At 45.3% G+C, this 18,316-nt stretch overlaps 1 protein-coding gene and 3 pseudogenes across 5 annotated transcripts in view; all 4 read left to right on the top strand.

Moving 5' to 3' along the window:
* LOC110475456 (UDP-glucuronosyltransferase 1A1) overlaps positions 1-18,316 on the top strand; it is a 31,765-nt gene that overhangs the window by 6,813 nt on the left and 6,636 nt on the right. The window contains exons 1-2 of one of the 5 annotated variants that reach the window (XM_085585509.1): positions 9,861-11,328; positions 15,682-15,828. The exons of 2 other annotated variants lie outside the window; for them this stretch is intronic. In XM_085585509.1, coding sequence (XP_085441635.1) covers positions 10,615-11,328; positions 15,682-15,828 — 861 coding nt within the window. In that variant the 5' untranslated portion in view covers positions 9,861-10,614. Of the gene's footprint in view, positions 1-9,860; positions 11,329-14,965; positions 15,829-17,167; positions 18,126-18,316 lie in introns of those variants that run through there. 2 more of the 5 variants (XM_021539625.4, XM_021539622.3) reach the window with 2 other exon arrangements.
* Positions 1,526-4,985, top strand: LOC146766957 (UDP-glucuronosyltransferase 1A1 pseudogene; annotated as a pseudogene).
* LOC146766956 (UDP-glucuronosyltransferase 1A1 pseudogene) lies at positions 6,610-7,608 on the top strand (annotated as a pseudogene).
* LOC144246710 (UDP-glucuronosyltransferase 1A1 pseudogene) lies at positions 8,893-10,260 on the top strand (annotated as a pseudogene).

Raw genomic sequence — 18,316 nt, 5'->3', positions numbered from 1 at the left:
ATCCTGGGCAAGGGATGTCACTCACATCCTTACATCAAACCCTGACAACAGCTTGGTGTTTAAAGACATAAATCCTGCATGATGCAGAAATGTTATTTCCTAATACCCAGCATTCAGATTATATCACATCCTGACAAACCTAAAGCCTTATCAGACTTAATTAGGACAATTTAAGTGACATGCAGCTTTTATGCAAATGAGTCTCTTTTGCTGAACTGAAGGACTTTGCAATCCTCCTTTCCCAGCTGTCCCAGCTGTGGACTGTCCATATATCCCTTCTCCTTTTATACACAGTGAAGGTTATGGGACTGAAGATTTCACCTGTTTTCTACCACAGCTATCCACTTGATTGATTTCTTTCCATCTGTCTTTATTGTCTAGGTGTCAATATCTAAGCCCCAAAAGAAATCCTCCTCCAGTTCCATCCTCCCCTTCTTACCTAGATTATTGAATTAGGTTTTAAGCTTTCCTGGGTATGGGTATCTCCTGTAAATTTCCATTTTGGCTTTTGTGCACCAACCTCCTGTGTTCATTCGGCAGCCAGTCTGAGGTTATGGCCTGCCTTCTGTGCATCTCCTTCCTCCGAGCTTCTTGAAAATCCCCATCAAATTAAACCATGCTGTAACCTACCAATATGGATCAGCATGGGTGACAGAGCTGCTGCTCCTTTTGGAGCACAGGTCCTCAGCAAAGTCCAAGATTTCCTACCAGGCTTGAGAAGGAACCTGCAGAAACTGCAAGAGAAAAAAGCTCCACGAATATTTTAAAGCCCAGAATGCCCTGGAGAAGGAAATTGTTTCTTGTATTCACCTACTTATAAGCTTTAATAAGAGGTTATCACCAGCTCTAAATCCCCAGCAATTTATAACCAAGAAAGACCTGGACACAGGGTTGAGGTCATGAACTGACCCCTCATTGGCCATGAACAATTTGTGACTTTGTGAACTAGAGAGGTGTTGCTGGTCTTTGTTATCTGGAGTACAAGGATGAAATGCTCTTTTGCAACTTCATTTTATACCTGATAGGATAAGGAGTTAGCGGAAATGTATATAGAGAGGTGAGGAAAGATTTTCTGCTGGCTCCATATCTTCCAAAACAATTCAAGTTTGCATTAAGGAAAATTACTTTTTCTCAGAGGTGCCAGCTGGTTTTGGGTATTGAAAAAAAAGCAAACCCCAAACCCCAGGTACTCTTAGGGTGATTTCTCATATGAATCCTTACTGTAAGTTATGTTTCACTTCACTACTTGAATCAGTTTCATTAGGAAAGAAAATGCTTTCAAAAATGCTAAATTACCTCAGTCTATGATAACTGTGTGAGCCTTCAGCGGCAGCGATGGAACAGAATCCTTTCAGTGCTTTCTGGATAGGAACAGTCCTCCCATATGGGCTCAGGAGTGCTTCTGCCCACCCACTCTTGTGTACATTTTTTCATGGATTTTCTCTCCATTTTGTCATCAGACCTTGCACATGCTGGGCTGATGACAAGAAGTGCCACAAAGCTGGGGTCCTACTGAGGGAAGAAGATGGCCAGTAACCTTAGCTTGGCATGTGTGAAGGTGACACACCTTTCTTGACTCAAGCAAAGCCACCTTTGAAGTCCAACCTGCCCTGAATACTTCCTAATCTTTCATTGCTTTCTGTGACCTTGTTGCAAAGGTCTGATGAGCTGAAATGGGAGGAGAGTCAAAAGGGCATAGGTGGAGCATGGCTACAAAAGCTGGCAAACCACTCCTGGCCTCTCTGGTGCGAGGCTTCCTCTCCGCACAGCCCACACCACGTTGGTGGCACTTCTTCTCCCCTTCCTGTGCCTCCTGAGCCCACCTTCTGCTGGGAGGCTGCTGGTGATCCCCATGGAGGACAGCCACTTGCTCAGCATGAAAAAAGTGCTGATTGAGCTGAGCAAGAGAGGGCATGAAGTTGTGGTCATCGCACCAGACAACAAAATCCTGATTGATTCCTCAGATGTCTACGAACTGAAAACCTACCCTGTGCCATTGATGAAGGAGGACATAGAAGAACAGTTACGCTCCTTCAGTGCAAGAGTTTTCAGCCAAGAGCCTTTCCTCATGAGATTCTGGAAGCGTTGGGAAGATTACCGGAAGAGTAGGACCACGTTGCATGCTTTGTGCAAGTCCTTGCTGTACAACCAAGAGCTGATGAAGTACATCAGAGGCAGTCACTTTGATGCCCTACTCACGGATCCTGTTACACTGTGTGGGCAGATCATTGCCCTGCACTTCTCCATTCCCAGTGTTTTCTTCCTGAGGCTGATTCTGTGTGCCTTGGAGGTTTGCGTGGCTCAGGGCCCAGACCCGCCGTCCTATGTCCCACGCATGTTCTCGGAAAACACCGACCACATGTCCTTCTCCAAGAGGAGAAGAACCTCCTGATTGCCCTTTCCGAGTCCTTCATCTGCAATATTGCCTATTCTCAATTTGAGGAACTGGCCTCAGAGTTTCTCCAAAAACCAATGACAGTGACAGAGATTTTAAGCCATGGATCCATCTGGCTGAGGAGAATTGACTTTGTCTTTGAGTTTCCCCTGCTTGTCATGCCCAACATGGTTTTCATCAGAGGCATACACTGTGGAGAGAAGAAGCTGCTATCTCCAGTCAGTGGCTGGCTGGGAGAGGTTGTGGCAGTCACACACCTGCATGATCTAAGTAAGATATTTGAGAGGGATGTATCTTATCTCTCTCTTGGAGGGAGACTATTTACAAGAGCCTGAAGTGATGGCACAAGGGCAATGGCTTTAAACTGCCAGAGGAAAGGATTAGAGGAGATAATGGGAAGAAATTCTTCTCTGAGAGTAGGGTGAGGCCCTGTCACAGGTGGCCCAGAGAAGCTGTGGCTGCCTCACCCCAGATGTGTCCCAGACCAGTCTGGATGAGTCTCAGAGTAGCCTGGTGTTATAGGTAAAAATGATCCAGACAAATTAATAATTAATAAAAATAAATTCTTATTCAGCAATCAAGATTCGGTCTAAGACAGCCACAATCAAAAGGACAGTGCTGAGCCCAGATCGACACTGGGTGAGACACAGGTCCAACAGCTACAGCATAGGGTCTCCTATGTTCATGCCAACTGTTCCATCCAAGCAGTTTTTATACAGTTTATTCTGCCTGAGGCAGAGTTTTCAGCAACCAAGCTTTTCTTCTTTTCAGTGTCCCACATATTCATGTAGTTTCTTTTCTCCACATCGAGCTGAACAAAACCGTGTCTGGAGAGTGATGTATGTCTATGATTGAGTCACTGGAACTTGGCATTGAGATGTATCTTTCTGATGGCTCCAGCTATCTCAATCTTACATATTTATTGAGTTGATCATTGCTTGGGAGTTCCTTGGATCACCTTGGGAAATGACCCATCTCTGGGCGAGCTACATTCATTCATTTGTAAATGAGGTTGAAGCAATAATGTGGAATAAATAAATAGACTCCACAACTTGTGGTAGTTATGAAGTGGGTATATATTGTCAGTGCCTGGCACAAGTGAGATATCTCTCCAAAACCTTGTGCCTGAGCCTTGGTCTGACCCACACCTTTATTCCCAAAGATGTGCCATATGCAATACATTGCTCAACTTTGCCATGCATATTCAACCCCTGGCCCCGCCTGTCCTCGCCTCTCATGATGAATAGGTCCACGCCCTTCTGGGAACACGTGGTTTGCTGTGGTGGTCCTGTGGGGGTCTCTTGGGGTCTTCTGAGGCTGAAGATCGTGGTCTTCCTCGTGGTTGAACTTTTGAACTCTTCCTCTCTGCACGTGCTTTCTGTCCTTCGGTGCTTATCTGTGTACGTCTGTCAGTCTTGGTAGGCTTGGAGACAGGAAAGCTTCTTTACCTGGGTTCTTTGCATCCTTAGGTATTGTTCTTTGTTCAATAAGCTTCAGAAATTTGCATTTTCTTATGCCCTTTTGTACTATGGCAGAGGTTTCTTAAGTAAAAGGTTAAAATTCAACACATAACTATACAAACTAAAATATAAATGCTTAATTCATTTTGTCAACTTAAGTGAATTCCAAAAATCTCTATTTCAAGTTCATCTCCAACCTCTACAGCTCCTCCTGTGGCAGTCTGCTGCATAACAAGGATCTGATGCAGTATCCCTGAAGTTCTCACAGATCCTTTTGTACTGTGCGGACAAATCCTGGCTCTGCATCTCTCAGTCCTGTCTGTTTTCTTTCTCTTGGGATTTACCTGCAGTTCAGATTTGTGGGTTGCTCAGTACCCAGATCTGTCTTCCTGTGTCCCAGAAACATTTATGGACAGCTCAGACCACATGGCATTTATCCAGAATATGGCAAACTAGTTCTCAATTTCATAGATTCCTTTCTTTGCCATTTTGCGTATTTCCCATTTAAACTTTGAGCCTCAGATGTTCTTCACAGACAAGTAACAGTGGAGGAGCTCTTAAGCCATGGATCCATTTGACTTGAATTAACTGATTTTTGGTTTGAGTGTCCCATGCCAGTGTGAGAAACAACTTGCTCGCCTTTAAAAATTTTTAAAGGTTTATTAAACCTTAAGAAAAGATACAACAAAAGCACTAAATAAGGAAAAAACACAGCACTGGGAGCTCCTGTGATTATCATCCACATGCTCAACTACAAAACGGATTTTCTGCCTTTTATATCTTTAGCACCTCCCAAAGTTTTGACAGTCAACTCCTTCTCTGCTGTCCGTTGGTGGAGATGACTTTCTTACACCTTGATTTGGGCTCAGGTGTTGTTATGCCACGCCTTCCGGTAACAAGCCAGCCCTCTCTAAATGCCCTCACTACTAAGGCTATTACAAGGGGGAGGTGAAAGAGGACTATGAGAGGACATATTCCTGTACCATTACTATACATTTTAACATCCGCATAATATCTATTTCTCAATTGTGAGAGCCAATTATTATATTACTTGTCTATAAGACCAGTGATACCCAACATAATTTTATTGAAGGTATAAACTGTGGAAGGAAAAAGCCATTATCTCAGGCTCAGTGATTGCTGTGGTAAAATATAGAAATGTTTAATGCTGTTTGCAAATGCTTTGTGTGTCTGTAACTATGTCCATGAATTGGTTTTACTGTCTCAATTGATTTTTAAAAACAGGGAATCATTTTGGTTAATAGATCCACCCTTTCATAATTTAGAAATGAAGCATCATAATGCACCAAGTGGTAGATAATGTTCTGGTTGCTCTGGCAGCGTCTGTATCTACAAGAGCTTTATGCTGCCTTCCCAAAAGTTTCCCTACAAAGGATGTGCCTAGAGCCACAGTAGTTTGATAAATGTCCTTAAAAATATTCTGGTGTATGCTATTAACCACTACACTAAATGACTTTATTGTCAAAATTACTACTGTGCAATAATTTTCATGATTAGGGCTTGTCTGCAAATCCTGTCTGTGCATTAATATTGTTTGCTTTCATGGCCCAGGGGCAAACTCTTCCAAAACTGATCTAGAATGGTATTTCTGAGTTGCCTAATTCAGTTTTAAGTAAAGCTGGCAAAAACCATGTCCATGTCCTTCCTTCTTCCAGTCCCTACTTCATCCATCCAAAAAGAAGCCTTGCAGGGAAATGAACTTTGATATCCAATTTTCCATCTTTCTTGCAGTGTCACAATATAAAACTGGTGAAGAATCCAGACCATTCCCCGTGTGAAGCTTTAATGTTTTTTCTAATATTTTGCAAACAGAAAATGATACGGAATGGCAAGAGGGGAGGAATTATCTTACACTGAAAATTCATGCTTGGAAAATTAATTATCTGTTTCCTCTTTTGAGCAGACCACTTGTTGAAGGATGCCTCACTTAAATCATAGAATGTCTCCTAGGAGGGTCTGTTCCATGATCTTCCCAGGAGAGGTGAGGTTGACATGCTGGTAGTTCCCCGGGTGAGTCCTTTCTGTCCTTTTTAAAGGTGGGTGCATTTTTTCCCTTTTCCCAGTCTCACTGTGACTTCACCTGACTGCCAGGACTTTTCAAATATCATGGAAAGTGCCTTGGCAAATCCATCAACCAATTTCTCAGGACTCTGGGATACATTTCATGGGGTCCCATGTGTTTGGGTCATCAGGTGCCCTTATGTTTGGGTTCCTCAAGTGGTCACCAATGATGCCCTTGATCTTCTCTTACACTGGGTGGAATTTTTCTCCCCTGCCACATCTTGCCATCCATCCACTCAAGAGGTGTGGGAAGAGAGGTTGTCAGTGAAGGCTGAAGCCAGGAAAGTTCTTGAGTCCCTCAGCCTTTACCTTGTCCATTGTTTCCAGTTTCCTAGTCTTGCTTGCTGGGGGAGAAAGACGCCCTTTAACCTTCCTGTTGTGGTTGACAGACCTCTAGTGGCCTTTCTTGTTGTTATTTTCACCCCTGGAAAAGTTCAGGCCCACCTGCACCTTGGACTTCCTGACTTTCTCCCTACATAACCAGGCAGCATTCCTCCAAAGCCAGTGTTGCTCCAATAGAGAGACGGGGGTGTTTCCCAGAGTAGCTCTGGCCCTGATTTGTGTCTGCCAAATAAGATGAACCTTAACCTTTTCTGCCACCTTTGTCACGTCCATATTTAAATATTTACCAAACGCAAATAAATCTAAAGATCATCTATAAAAACCAGAGACCAAATCACTTAAAACCACTGAGCTGGGGATCTCTTTCTGTGGTGGCACTCAGCTGCAGGAATGGCCCTGGGACTCAGAGCTTCTCCACCAGTTGTGCTTCTGCTCCTGTCCCTGCTGGGTCTGGCTGCTGCTGGGAAGCTCCTGGTGGTGCCAGTGGATGGGAGCCACTGGCTGAGCATGCGGGAAGTGGTGGACCTCCTGAGGCAGAGGGGACACGAGGTGGTTGTGGTGGCACCTGAAGTCACTTTGCACATCAAACCATCAAAGAACTTTATGATGAAAATGTACTCAGTCCCTTACACAAAGGAAGATTTGAAGAAAGAATTCCAGGCATTTTTTCATTTTTCATTTGAACAAGGATCTTTTCTGGAAAGATTTGTTAAAGCATACCAAGGAATCAAAAGAATCACTAACTTTGGGGTCACCAGCTGTGAGCAGCTGCTGCAGAACAAAGAGCTCATCAGCTACCTTGAGGAGAGCAAGTTTGATGCCATCCTTACAGACCCTGTCCTACTTTGTGGGGCAATCCTGGCAAAGCACCTTTCACTTCCTGCTGTGTATTTCTTACGGGGAATCCCATGTGGGTTTGATTTTGAAGCCACTCAGTGTCCCAGGCCCCCTTCCTATGTGCCCAGGGGATTTTCACAATTTACAGACCAAATGACCTTTTTCCAGCGGGTGAAGAATCTACTTCATGACATCCCAGATATTTTTCTCTGTGATTTTGCCTTTGACCCATTCTCAAAACTGGCTTCAGAGTTCCTGCAGCAAGACGTGACTGTGCAGGATCTCTTACGCCAGGCTTCAGTTTGGCTCCTGAGGTCAGATTTTGTTCTAGAGTATCCAAGGCCTTTGATGCCCAACATCATTCCAATTGGAGGAGTAAACTGTGCTCACAAGGAGCTGCCTCAGGTGAGTCACACTATTTTAATCCATGCCATGATTGATTTCTGTGTTCAGGAAGGGGGAAATTTTGTTATGTAATAGGCTTTGAGTTTCTGTTTCTGATGAGTGAGGTGAATCCTCATAAAAGGAACTGTTTCTCTCTCCTTTTTCCTGACTTCCCCTTCATGTGTAGACAGCTGTTCCTTCTGGCCTTTAAAGGGTACCCTGTTGAAGGGAATCACCAGGCTTTTCTTGTGAAGGTCTGTGGTGGGACATTGATTCTACCAGCAGAGTGCCCAACTCTAATGCCTGAAGCAGGTCTGATTTGACACATCCAGTACGGCTTGACTGGCACTGATGGTTTGGGTTAGGGTGCAGCCTTGGTGATGATGCCAAACTTTGGGTTCCCTTGGATGCTGGCAAGAGCCCTGGGCACTGCTCCTCCTGAGAGCCTCCTCTGCTGCTCCAGTGGAGAAAATGGCAAGTTGGGTGAGTGCTTTTGTTGCCCTGGCTTTCTCTTCACTCATATTCCTTAGGATTCATGTGGTGTAGGGTGGCATCCCAAAGCTGCTGTGGCAATTCCACCGGTCCCCAAGTGTGGGGGTGGCTGTGACATCTGGCAGACATCCCTGTGCACACTGGGATTGGCCATGCGATCATTCACACAACTCCACCACTGCTAGACACCATGGGTGCTTTGCCAGGGACAAAAATAACACCAGAATTATGCCCTGAATTGTTCTTTGGGAAGTCCCATTTCAAAAGTGCAGATAAATCTCTGCTTGAGCCTCCTAGCTCACAAACCCAGCCCTTGCATTCTCTGAGGCAGGTCTGCGGCACTGGAAGTGCTGCTTGATGTGGGTCACATTTTCGGTAGAAACCTGGCATCGTCCTTCCATCTTCTCTGTCTTCTCAGTATAGAAATAATCTTAAAAAAGCTGTTCCACAGCTGCTGTGGGTTCTGGGTCTCCTAGAGATGAGTTTTGTGAGAGAGAGGGAGAGGGGACAGACCTTGCCTGGGGGAAAGGAGAAGCTTCTGCTGGTCCCAAGCGTGACGTGCATGGGACACATCTTCACATCTCCTGACACATCTCCTGAACATGCAGAAGGTCCACCCAGAGGGAAGGAACCACAGTGCATTCCCAGAGTGACACCTGCCTTCCTCCAGGGCCAGTCTTTACTGTTCCTCTGATAGATACATGGGAGTTATCTGGTCATTCTATGGACATGGCAGTTCTATGTGATTTATCACACCAGTGATTATGTATTTACCACAGAGAACATAAAGCAAGAATCCAAAGTTGGGCTGTGACACAGATTGCTTGAAAGCACAGAGTGGGTGCTCCAGTGCTGCCAGGGATTTCCTTCCTTGGAAGCACTCAGCTGATCCCTGCAGGAATGGCCCTGGGGCTCAGAGCTTCTCCACCAGTTGTGCTTCTGCTCCTGTCCCTACTGGGTCTGGCTGCTGCTGGGAAGCTCCTGGTGGTGCCAGTGGACAGGAACCACTGGCTGAGCATGAGAGAAGTGGTGGACCTCCTGAGGCAGAGGGGACATGAGGTGGTTGTGGTGGCACCTGAAGTCACTTTGCACATCAAACCATCAAAGAACTTTATGATGAAAAGGCATTCAGGCCCTATCACCCAGGAAGAGATGGAGAAAGATTTCAAGGTGTTTCCACACACTAAATTTGCAGAAGGACCTTTTCTGTAAAGATTTCTTAAATTGTACCATCATATGAAAAGACTCAGTAATTTGGCAGTCAGCAGTTGTGAACACATTCTGCAGAACAAGATGCTCATCAGGTACTTTAAGGAGAGCAAGTTTGATGCCATCCTTACAGACCCTGTAGTACCTTGTGGGGTGATCCTGGCTGAGCATCTTTCACTTCCTGCTGTGTATTTCTTACGGGGAATCCCATGTGGGTACGATTTTGAAGCCACTCAGTGTCCCAATCCTCCTTCCTATGTGCCCCGGGGATTTTCACAATTTACAGACCAAATGACCTTTTTCCAGCGGGTGAAGAATCTACTTCATGACATCCCAGATATTTTTCTCTGTGATCTTGCCTTTGACCCATTCTCAAAACTGGCTTCAGAGTTCCTGCAGCAAGACGTGACTGTGCAGGATCTCTTACGGAAGGGCTCAGTTTGGCTCCTGAGGTCAGATTTTGTTCTAGAGTATCCAAGGCCTTTGATGCCCAACATCATTCCAATTGGAGGAGCAAACTGTGCTCACAAGGAGCTGCCGCAGGTGGGTTGCACTCCGTTTTTAATTTTGCTGTGATTGATTTCTGTGTTTGGGAGCCTTAAGTCTTGTGTTGCAGATGGGAATCAAGTTCCCATGATGGGTGGTTGGATGAATGCTCATATATTTTTCTCTCCCTTTCCATTTGTACGCAGTAGTCCTGTACCTTCTGACCTCTAAAGTGTGCTCTGCATTTGCTGATTTCATTTCACATATCCAGAACCATTTTGTGTAACTTTGTGTAACTTGGTGCTCTCTTACTGAGTGATGCACGAGTCTGTGGGGCTGTCAAAGTCTTGCAGTCACGTGCAATCCCCAATTAGCAAATTGACCCCTGTAGTTGGGTGTATACTGAGAAATGCACCTCAGGCTTCTGTCCTTGTTGCCTCACTACGCCTTTCTTTGCTGGGGAATTTTTGGGTTTCATCACCCGGGTATTTCCAAATCTGGAATTTGGAGGAAGGTGGCTGGCTGGGGGCTCTCAGGCTCAGAAGCAGTCTCTCTGTTTGCTGGCAGATCTAGGAAAATTTTGCCTTGGGGATGACTGTGTGAGGTGTAACAGCAAGTTTCAGAGGTCTCAAGGGGCTACAGTGGCTTGGCAGGTGATGCCCAAAGGTGACAAATGTACCAAAGGTTTTGTTATAAAACACAAGGCTTATCTGGTGCATTCCCCCCATTGATCAGCTGCATGAACTTTGCTGCTGGTTATTCAGCCTTTTATCACACCAGTGATTACACATTTACCACACAGCAGATAAAGCAAGGATACAAGGCTGGGCTGTGGCACAGATTGCCTAGAATCGCAGAGCAAGGGCCAGTGCTCCAGTGCTGCCAGGGATTTCCTTCCTTGGAGGCACTCAGCTGATCCCTGCAGGAATGGCCCTGGGGCTCAGAGCTTCTCCACCAGTTGTGCTTCTGCTCCTGTCCCTGCTGGGTCTGGCTGCTGCTGGGAAGCTCCTGGTGGTGCCAGTGGATGGGAGCCACTGGCTGAGCATGCGGGAATTGCTGGTCCTGCTCCAGCAGAAGGGACACGAGGTGGTTGTGGTGGCACCTGAAGTCTCCCTACACATCAAACCATCCAAGACCATTGTGATGAAAACTTACCCTGTGCCTTTCACTCAGGAAGAGATGGACAAAGTTTTCAAAGGGTCAGTAATGGATTTATTTAAAGGAGGACCTTTTCTGGAAAGAGTTATTAGGCAGTACCAACAGGCAAAGAAGACCTCTGCTCTCTTCCTGGCCACCTGCACACACTTAATTTACAACAAGGAGCTCATCAGTTACCTTGAGGAGAGCAGGTTTGATGCCATCCTCACAGACCCTATCCTCCCCTGTGGGGCAATACTGGCCAAGTATCTTTCCCTACCTTCCGTGTATTTCCTGCAGCAAATTCCATGTGGTTTGGAATATCAAGCCACCCAGTGCCCCAATCCCCCTTCCTACGTCCCCAGAGTATTTACAGAACTTACAGACCACATGACCTTTCTCCAGCGGGTGAAGAACATGGTCTATGACATCCCAAATTTTTTCCTCTGCGATGTTGTCTTCCAACCTTATGCAGAACTGGCTTCAGAATTCCTCAAACAGGAGGTGACTGTGCCATATCTCCTGCGCCAGGCTTCCATTTGGCTCATGAAGCTGGACTTTGTCTTGCACTTCCCAAAACCCTTGATGCCCAACATGGTTTTGATTAGTGGAGTAAATTGTGCTTACAAGAAGCTAAATCAGGTTGGTCACATGCAGTTTTCTCTTGTTGTTCTTTGAGGCTTTGGAAATCTCTGGGAAGATGAAACTCAGCTTTTGTTAGAAAGGAGGACTTCAAACTGCTCATGCTTTGCAGGTTCTAGTATCTGTGAAGGATTATCAGAGTAGAAGGTGGAGAAAGTGTTGTATATGGAATTAGTTCTGGGAGACTCTCCACTGGCTCTGTGCCTCTGCTCCAAGGCAGCTTTAGCTTTGGAGTAGGCTTTTGGTGTGGTGCAAGACACACTTTAATTTGAGAAGGCTGATTTCCTCAACAATTCTGTCTTTTTTTTTTTTTCTTTCCTTAAAGAAGTATTTTCAGTGCTTTGAATTGTCATAGACTCATAAAACATGTACACCTGGAAGGACATTAGAAGCCTCTCTGAGATCCTCCTGTCAGAATATGTCCAGTTCAGGTTGTTGCTTTCTTTGTCTTGTCAAATTTTAATAATAAGTGAACACACCTTATTATATCCAATTGATTCCTGTATCCAATTTGAATTTTGCATGTTGCAGCTTGTGATTGTTGCCTCTTGTCCTGTCACTGTCAATCTAATTTTTTCTTTAACTTTTTGCCATCTCCTGCATTCAAGCTGTAGTGCACCTGTCCTGTGGCATGGAATTATCCAATTCCAGAGGCAAAACTTTGCATCCGCCTTTGTTGACCTTCGTGAGCCTTTTGTAGGCTCATTTTTCCAGCTCGTATATCCCAGGCCAGTGATGTTCCTTAGTTAAATTTATATCTAGCATAGAAAAAACAAAGTATAAGTTACTTTATTCTTTTTAATATGAATTCACGTCAGCTGTTTTTTAATGTGTTTTCAAATAGATTTTGTGGTTTGCAGAGTATCCTCTTAGATTTTATTTTTAATAATTACTATTCCTGTTGGGTTTTTCAGATATTTGCTTTACAAAATGCTGAGATAAGTCTGATATTTCAGAAAAAGTCCAATCTCACACAGTAAAAATGGAGGATTTTTAAGAGGATTCAAACTTGGTACTCAGGCTAGAAAAGCAAAGGGGGAATAAATTGCACAGCTAAACCCATGAAAATAGTTATGGCAGATGTCTGTAAAATCTGGAAAATCATAGCTAAAGGAGCAAGGGGAACTGATAATTTCTCCCAATATTTGTGCTATGACTAACACTGAAATGCAGCAAGCTTAGAGCAAACAAAGTGGGGTATTTTTTCACACTGTGGCCCCAAAAAACCCAAATCAGCCTCTCAAGAGGCACAGGTTGTTTTTTTTTTTGTAGACAAATTCTCTGAATTTAAAAGGGACTTAGGGGGTCAATAAGAGGTACAGTCTGCCTGCCAGGATTTGTAGGCTTACAGGAGAGATAATCATGGATTCCCTCAGCTCGGATATTTGCTGTATTGTTTCCAGCTTACAACCTTGGCACTCAGTTCCCTACTTTTCCTTGACTTTCTCCTGCTGTCTCACCTTTAGAATGGGCTGGACTTGTGGACTTCAGTCTCTGCACTCGTAAACATGTGGAGGGTGTTCATGTGCTGCTCAAAAATCCAGTGTCACAACTTCTATGAACTTTTGCTGAACTTTTGTGAACTTCTTTTTTTTTTTCCAAATTTTTCTGAGCTTGGCCTCAAGGGTTTGGGTTGAGGGGATTTTCTTACCTCTTTAGTGTTGTTTTATAGGGTTTTGTTTTAGTGTCTCACAGATGATGCAAGTTTGGCTGAAATGTTAGCAGAACTTAACTAGGTGGGAGTGATTATGTACCAGAAATGAGGATTTGACGGGTCTTTATGCAGGATAAGAGTATTTCTGCAACTCTGAGTTCACTACCTGAGTATGTACTGCCACCTTAAGGATTGCTGAATGCTGCTTCACCTCATTATTTGAGATTGTTTTACCACAGAAATGTGGAAATGCATCCCTGGCAGGTGGGAATCCCTTGCCTCCACCTCCTGTCATTTTTGATTTTTCAAGGCTACCCCACTGCCAGCTAGAGCCACAGTTCTGCTTCACCAGCTGCAGAATGGGACTGCACCAAATCATGGAACTTTTAAGGCTGGAAAAGCCCTTTAAAATCAGAGCCCAACCATTAATCCAGCACTGCCAGGTCTATCACTAAACCTTGGCCCCAAGTGCCCCATGCTTCCAGGGCTGTTGATTTCACCACTGCCTGGATGGCTCCTTCCAGTGCTTGACAACCCTTTCCATGAAGAAATTTTTCCTAATGTCCATTCTAAACACTGCCTCTGATGTATGAAATTCCTTCCTATTTAGTGCATTTTCCATAAACGTTACAGTCCTTCTTGCTGGCTTTTAAGAACCCCTTTTCTTTAATAGGCCACATGAAGGACCTCTTCTCCAAATGAACATTTTAGGACACACTTAGTCTTAATCTTGGAATAACACTTAGGATTAGCCTTGGAGTGTATTTATCACACTCAGGTGCCTTTGGCAAAGGTAGCCATTGCATGGATCAGATTTCCCATCATTCCTACCTGCTCCAAGAGAACTCTTCCAGGACTGGAGAAACCGCTCAGAGCTCACTCTGTTCAGGAGTGCTTGGTTGGAGGGTCTAAAAGAATCTGTCTTCTCCAGCCAGTTCTTGTCCAGGTACCATTCCTGTATCTTGCATTGCTTTTGTAGACTTCCAAACTTTTGGCACGCATCTTTTCCCTACCCATGTGGAATATATCTTAATGGCAGGTGAGATCTGCTTGGCCAGGCCCTTCTGTCCATGAGTGTGGACTTCCACATACCACAGCCAAGCCTTCTGAAGTTTGGGAAAGGGACTGTTATTAAGAACTTTCAAGCCCATTTGTCCCATAGCCTCTCACCCTGAACTCCCATGGCCCCTCTTGAGCAAGAGCTGTATATTCTGCTGCATCACTGCTTTCAAAAATATGTTTAGCCACTCACCAATGAACTCTGATATCCCCTCTGGAGTACAAACTGTGCTTTCTGCTCTATCACTGCTTTGCTAAAAAAGTGAAAGGTGGTTGGTTAATGTGTTACCCAAACTTAGGTGACTCTGCTGCTCCATATGTGGAGCCTGTCATGCCATGGAGGACATTCTCTGTGGACTCCAGCCACCTTCCTGAGCAAAGACTGGGGGGTTAGCTCTTTCTTGTCAACAGTGCGACACAGCTCGTGTGATAGAAGCTGTGTGGAGTGGTCATAAATTTGATTACTGACTTGAATCTGGCCCAGGACAGTTGAGTGCATAGTGGGTCACTTGAAACAACCCTGACACAGCAAAACCCCTCCATGAACACCTGCTTTTTCTACTGATTATTCTGAATAATATGAGATAACCTAAATGCATACCAAAGCATAGGTGCCTTGACAGCACTTTAATCAAGGCTTTTATCAGCAATATGGTCTTTGAACTCAAATAACTTGTATCAGTAAACATTTTGAAGAGATAAAACATGGAAGTCTACCACAATATAAATGAGGTACAAGGAGATTTTTCTTTGTATGCTGCTGAACAACTTAAGGAGGAGCAGCTTGTTTCTTTTCCTGCCCCATGACAGTTATGTGGAGGCACCACGTACATGCTGGGCTTGTGTTTTTCCTTGCTTTCTGGAGTCTGGCAGATGGTGGGAAGCTCTTGGTGGTGCCTCAGGATGGAAGTCACTGGCTGAGTATGCAGATGGTCCTGGAGAAACTTTGGGAGAAGGGGCATGAAATCGTGGCCGTAGTTCCTGATGCTGCCTTGCTCTTGAAAAGCTCCCAGTCCTTCACCATCAAAACGTATTCAGTGCCTTACACCCAGGAGTATGTGGACCAATACTACCAGAAGCTGGGGGAAAATAGCTTTGAGACCCTCACTCTCTCATTTTTACTCAGCAACATCACAGAGCTGACCAACATGTTCACTTCTGCTTGTCAGCATCTCTTATCTGACAAAGAACTCATGAAGTACCTGCAGGACAGCAAATTCAATGCCATCATGATGGACCCTGTGCTGCCCTGTGGGCCAATTCTGGCTGAGTATCTCTCCCTCCCCTCTGTGTACTTCATGCGTGGCCTTCCTTGTACCTTAGACTACAAAGCCACCCAGTCTCCCAGCCCTGTGTCCTACGTGCCCAAGACTTTATCCTCTCTTTCCGACCACATGACATTCCCAGAGCGCATGAAGAATTTCCTGATTGGCCTCTCAGAGCCTTTGCTTTGCCACCTGTTTTATTTGAAATATGAGAGCTTGGCCTCCGAATTCCTGAAGAGGGATGTAACGATACAGGAGCTGTTCAGCCAAGCATCAGTTTGGCTGATGAGATATGACTTTGTTTTTGAGTATCCACGCCCCATCATGCCCAACATGGTCTATATTGGAGGCATCAACTGTCTGCAGAAGAAGCCACTCTCAAAGGTTTGTCGTTGCTTACCCTGAGGGTGGTGTTGGTGCTTGTTCAAGATGTGGTTTTTTTAAGTGTTTCCTGTAGTGATATTTGTGTGCTTGAGGCAGAGTGTGATCAAATCCTAGGATGGCATGGGAGTGGGAATCTTAGGCTTTGAGATGATCACTAGGTTTGCTGAAGGGTTTCTCTACAGGAGAGCTTAGGTCGAGTTGTCACCATCACTCATGGCATGCTCTATATCCAGATAAAGGACAAAATAATTATAGGTCAGAGGATTTAATAACCCTAAGGAATGTGGAATGCCTGTTAATTGCAGGAGATTTGATTGGCCAAAAATTGAAAGTATAGAATTAACACCCAGGCACTTTTGCTGCGCCACTGAACATGAAGCTGAGTGAAGCACAGAAGATCAGGAGAGGGGGTCAGGCTGGGTTTTAGGAAAAGGTTCTTCCCCTAGACAATGCTGGGGCACTGACCAGGTCCCCTGGGGAATGGGTATGGCCCCAAGGCTGCCAGAGATCCAGAAATGTTTGAACAATGCTCTCAGGGATGCCCAGGGTGGGATTGTTGGGCTGTCTGTGCAGGGCCAGGGATTGGATCAATGATCCTTGTGGGTCAGGAAATTCTAATGGAGGATATTCTGTGATTCCATGTGTGCTGACAGCCCAAAACCGGGGCTGTGCAAGGATGGCAGAGGGAGCTCTGTTGCCTCTGGATTCTGCAAGCAGCCGTGCAAGATAGCAAATAAGAGGATGGTTGGGAAAGGAAGCCTTCAGGATTGTACTTACTGTCCCTTGTTCAGATTCCCCTTGTGATGTGCAAATAGTGCAGATATCCTGGGTTATTCTTTCAGTTTTCAGACATTGTGGTGTTGCAACAGCAGGCATTATTGCTCTGCTTACAACACATTTACTACTGTAAATTCAGGGCTTTCACTTTGATAACTCACTCTAACTGTGACAGAACAACAAATTGGAGATAAACCTTTACAACTCACTCTATCAAACCTCTGTCAATCTTAGCTTCTTGGTTACGCTCTGGGGGCACAAAGCAATCCAAAGGTCAGATTTGTGCTGAGCTCCGTGTCCAATCGGTGCAGTGGACTCAAGGTAGGGGGTTGATTATTAACTGGATGTTAATGATGTAGTGATTGCTGGGTCAGCCCCATTCATGGCTCTCATTCAGCCTCTCAGCCCCACAGACTGTCACTCCTCCCTCCTGGTGTCGGTCCAAACATTCAACTTCACCTCATGGCAGCCACTCACTGAAATCCTTCCCTGTGCACAGATGATAAACCCAATATTTACCCACAGTTAAAAATTACCCCAATTTCTGCCTGTTAAAAATTAAAGACCCACCTTAGTTAAAATTCAAGTGGGAAGAACCCCATGATTCATTCCTCATCCCCAGCTGCAATTTCACTGTCGTTTATAACTTCGCTAGCAGCACCAGAGAAATGGTTTCTCCAAAGCCAGGATTTCTTTTTCTTGCCTCTTGGACTGTGTTTTTCCTGCTGCTGTGGACCTCTGGTGAAGGTGGGAAGCTCTTGGTCATACCCATTGATGGCAGCCACTGGCTCAGCATGTACCCAGTCGTAGAGAAGCTCAGGGACAAGGGACACAAAATTGTGGTGGTTGCACCGGAGATAAATTTGCGGATCCATTCATCCCCAGTTTACACCTTGAAAACCTACCCTGTGTCCTACACCAAGGAGTTTGTGGAGGCCGAGTTTAAAGAGATGGGCCACAGGAGTTTCATGCCTCATCCCTTCTTGGAAAAACTCTCCAAAATTGCCAATTTTACAAGCATGTTCTTGGATTCCTGCAAACGTCTCCTGTCCGACAAAGAGCTGATCCAATACCTCGAGGGAAGCAAATTTGATGCCATCTTTATGGATCCCTTCTTCCCATGTGGGCAGATACTGGCGGAACATCTGTCTCTGCCCTCCGTGTACTTCCTGCGGGGGCTGCCATGCAGCCTGGAATTCCAGGCCACCATGTGTCCCAGCCCTCCTTCCTACGTCCCGCGGTTCTTCACACGCTCCACGGACCGCATGTCCTTCTGGCAGCGCCTGGGCAACCTCCTGGCCACCCTGGGCAGCTCCCTGGCCTGCTCTGTCCTTTATTCCCCCTACGATCCCTTGATCCAGGAGTTCTTGCAGCGGGAGGCGACCATGCCCAAGCTGTTCAGCCATGCCGCTGTTTGGCTTATGAAATATGACTTTGTCTTTGAGTACCCCAGGCCCCTCATGCCCAACATGGTCTTGGTCGGAGGAATAGGCTGCACTCGGGAAAGCAAACTATCCCAGGTTAGTTCCCGTTTTTATTCTGAATTTAGCTGTGGGTGCGCTGTGAGCTCTCTCCAGGAGATGGAGCTCCCAGGCTGGAATAAATGATGCCAGGTGGAAGTGGCTGGGAATGCATTTTGCGCGGCTGCATCCCTTCAACAATGAGGGAAAAGTTACTTCGTGGTACACTTACTTCTGCATTCCTAGTCAAA

This window comes from Lonchura striata, chromosome 7 (genome assembly GCF_050655825.1).
Source record: "Lonchura striata isolate lonStrDom1 chromosome 7, ASM5065582v1, whole genome shotgun sequence".
Classification (NCBI taxonomy): Eukaryota; Metazoa; Chordata; class Aves; order Passeriformes; family Estrildidae; genus Lonchura; species Lonchura striata.
The sequence above is the reverse complement of the archived record's forward strand: the minus strand, read 5'-3'. Positions and strand labels throughout refer to the sequence as shown.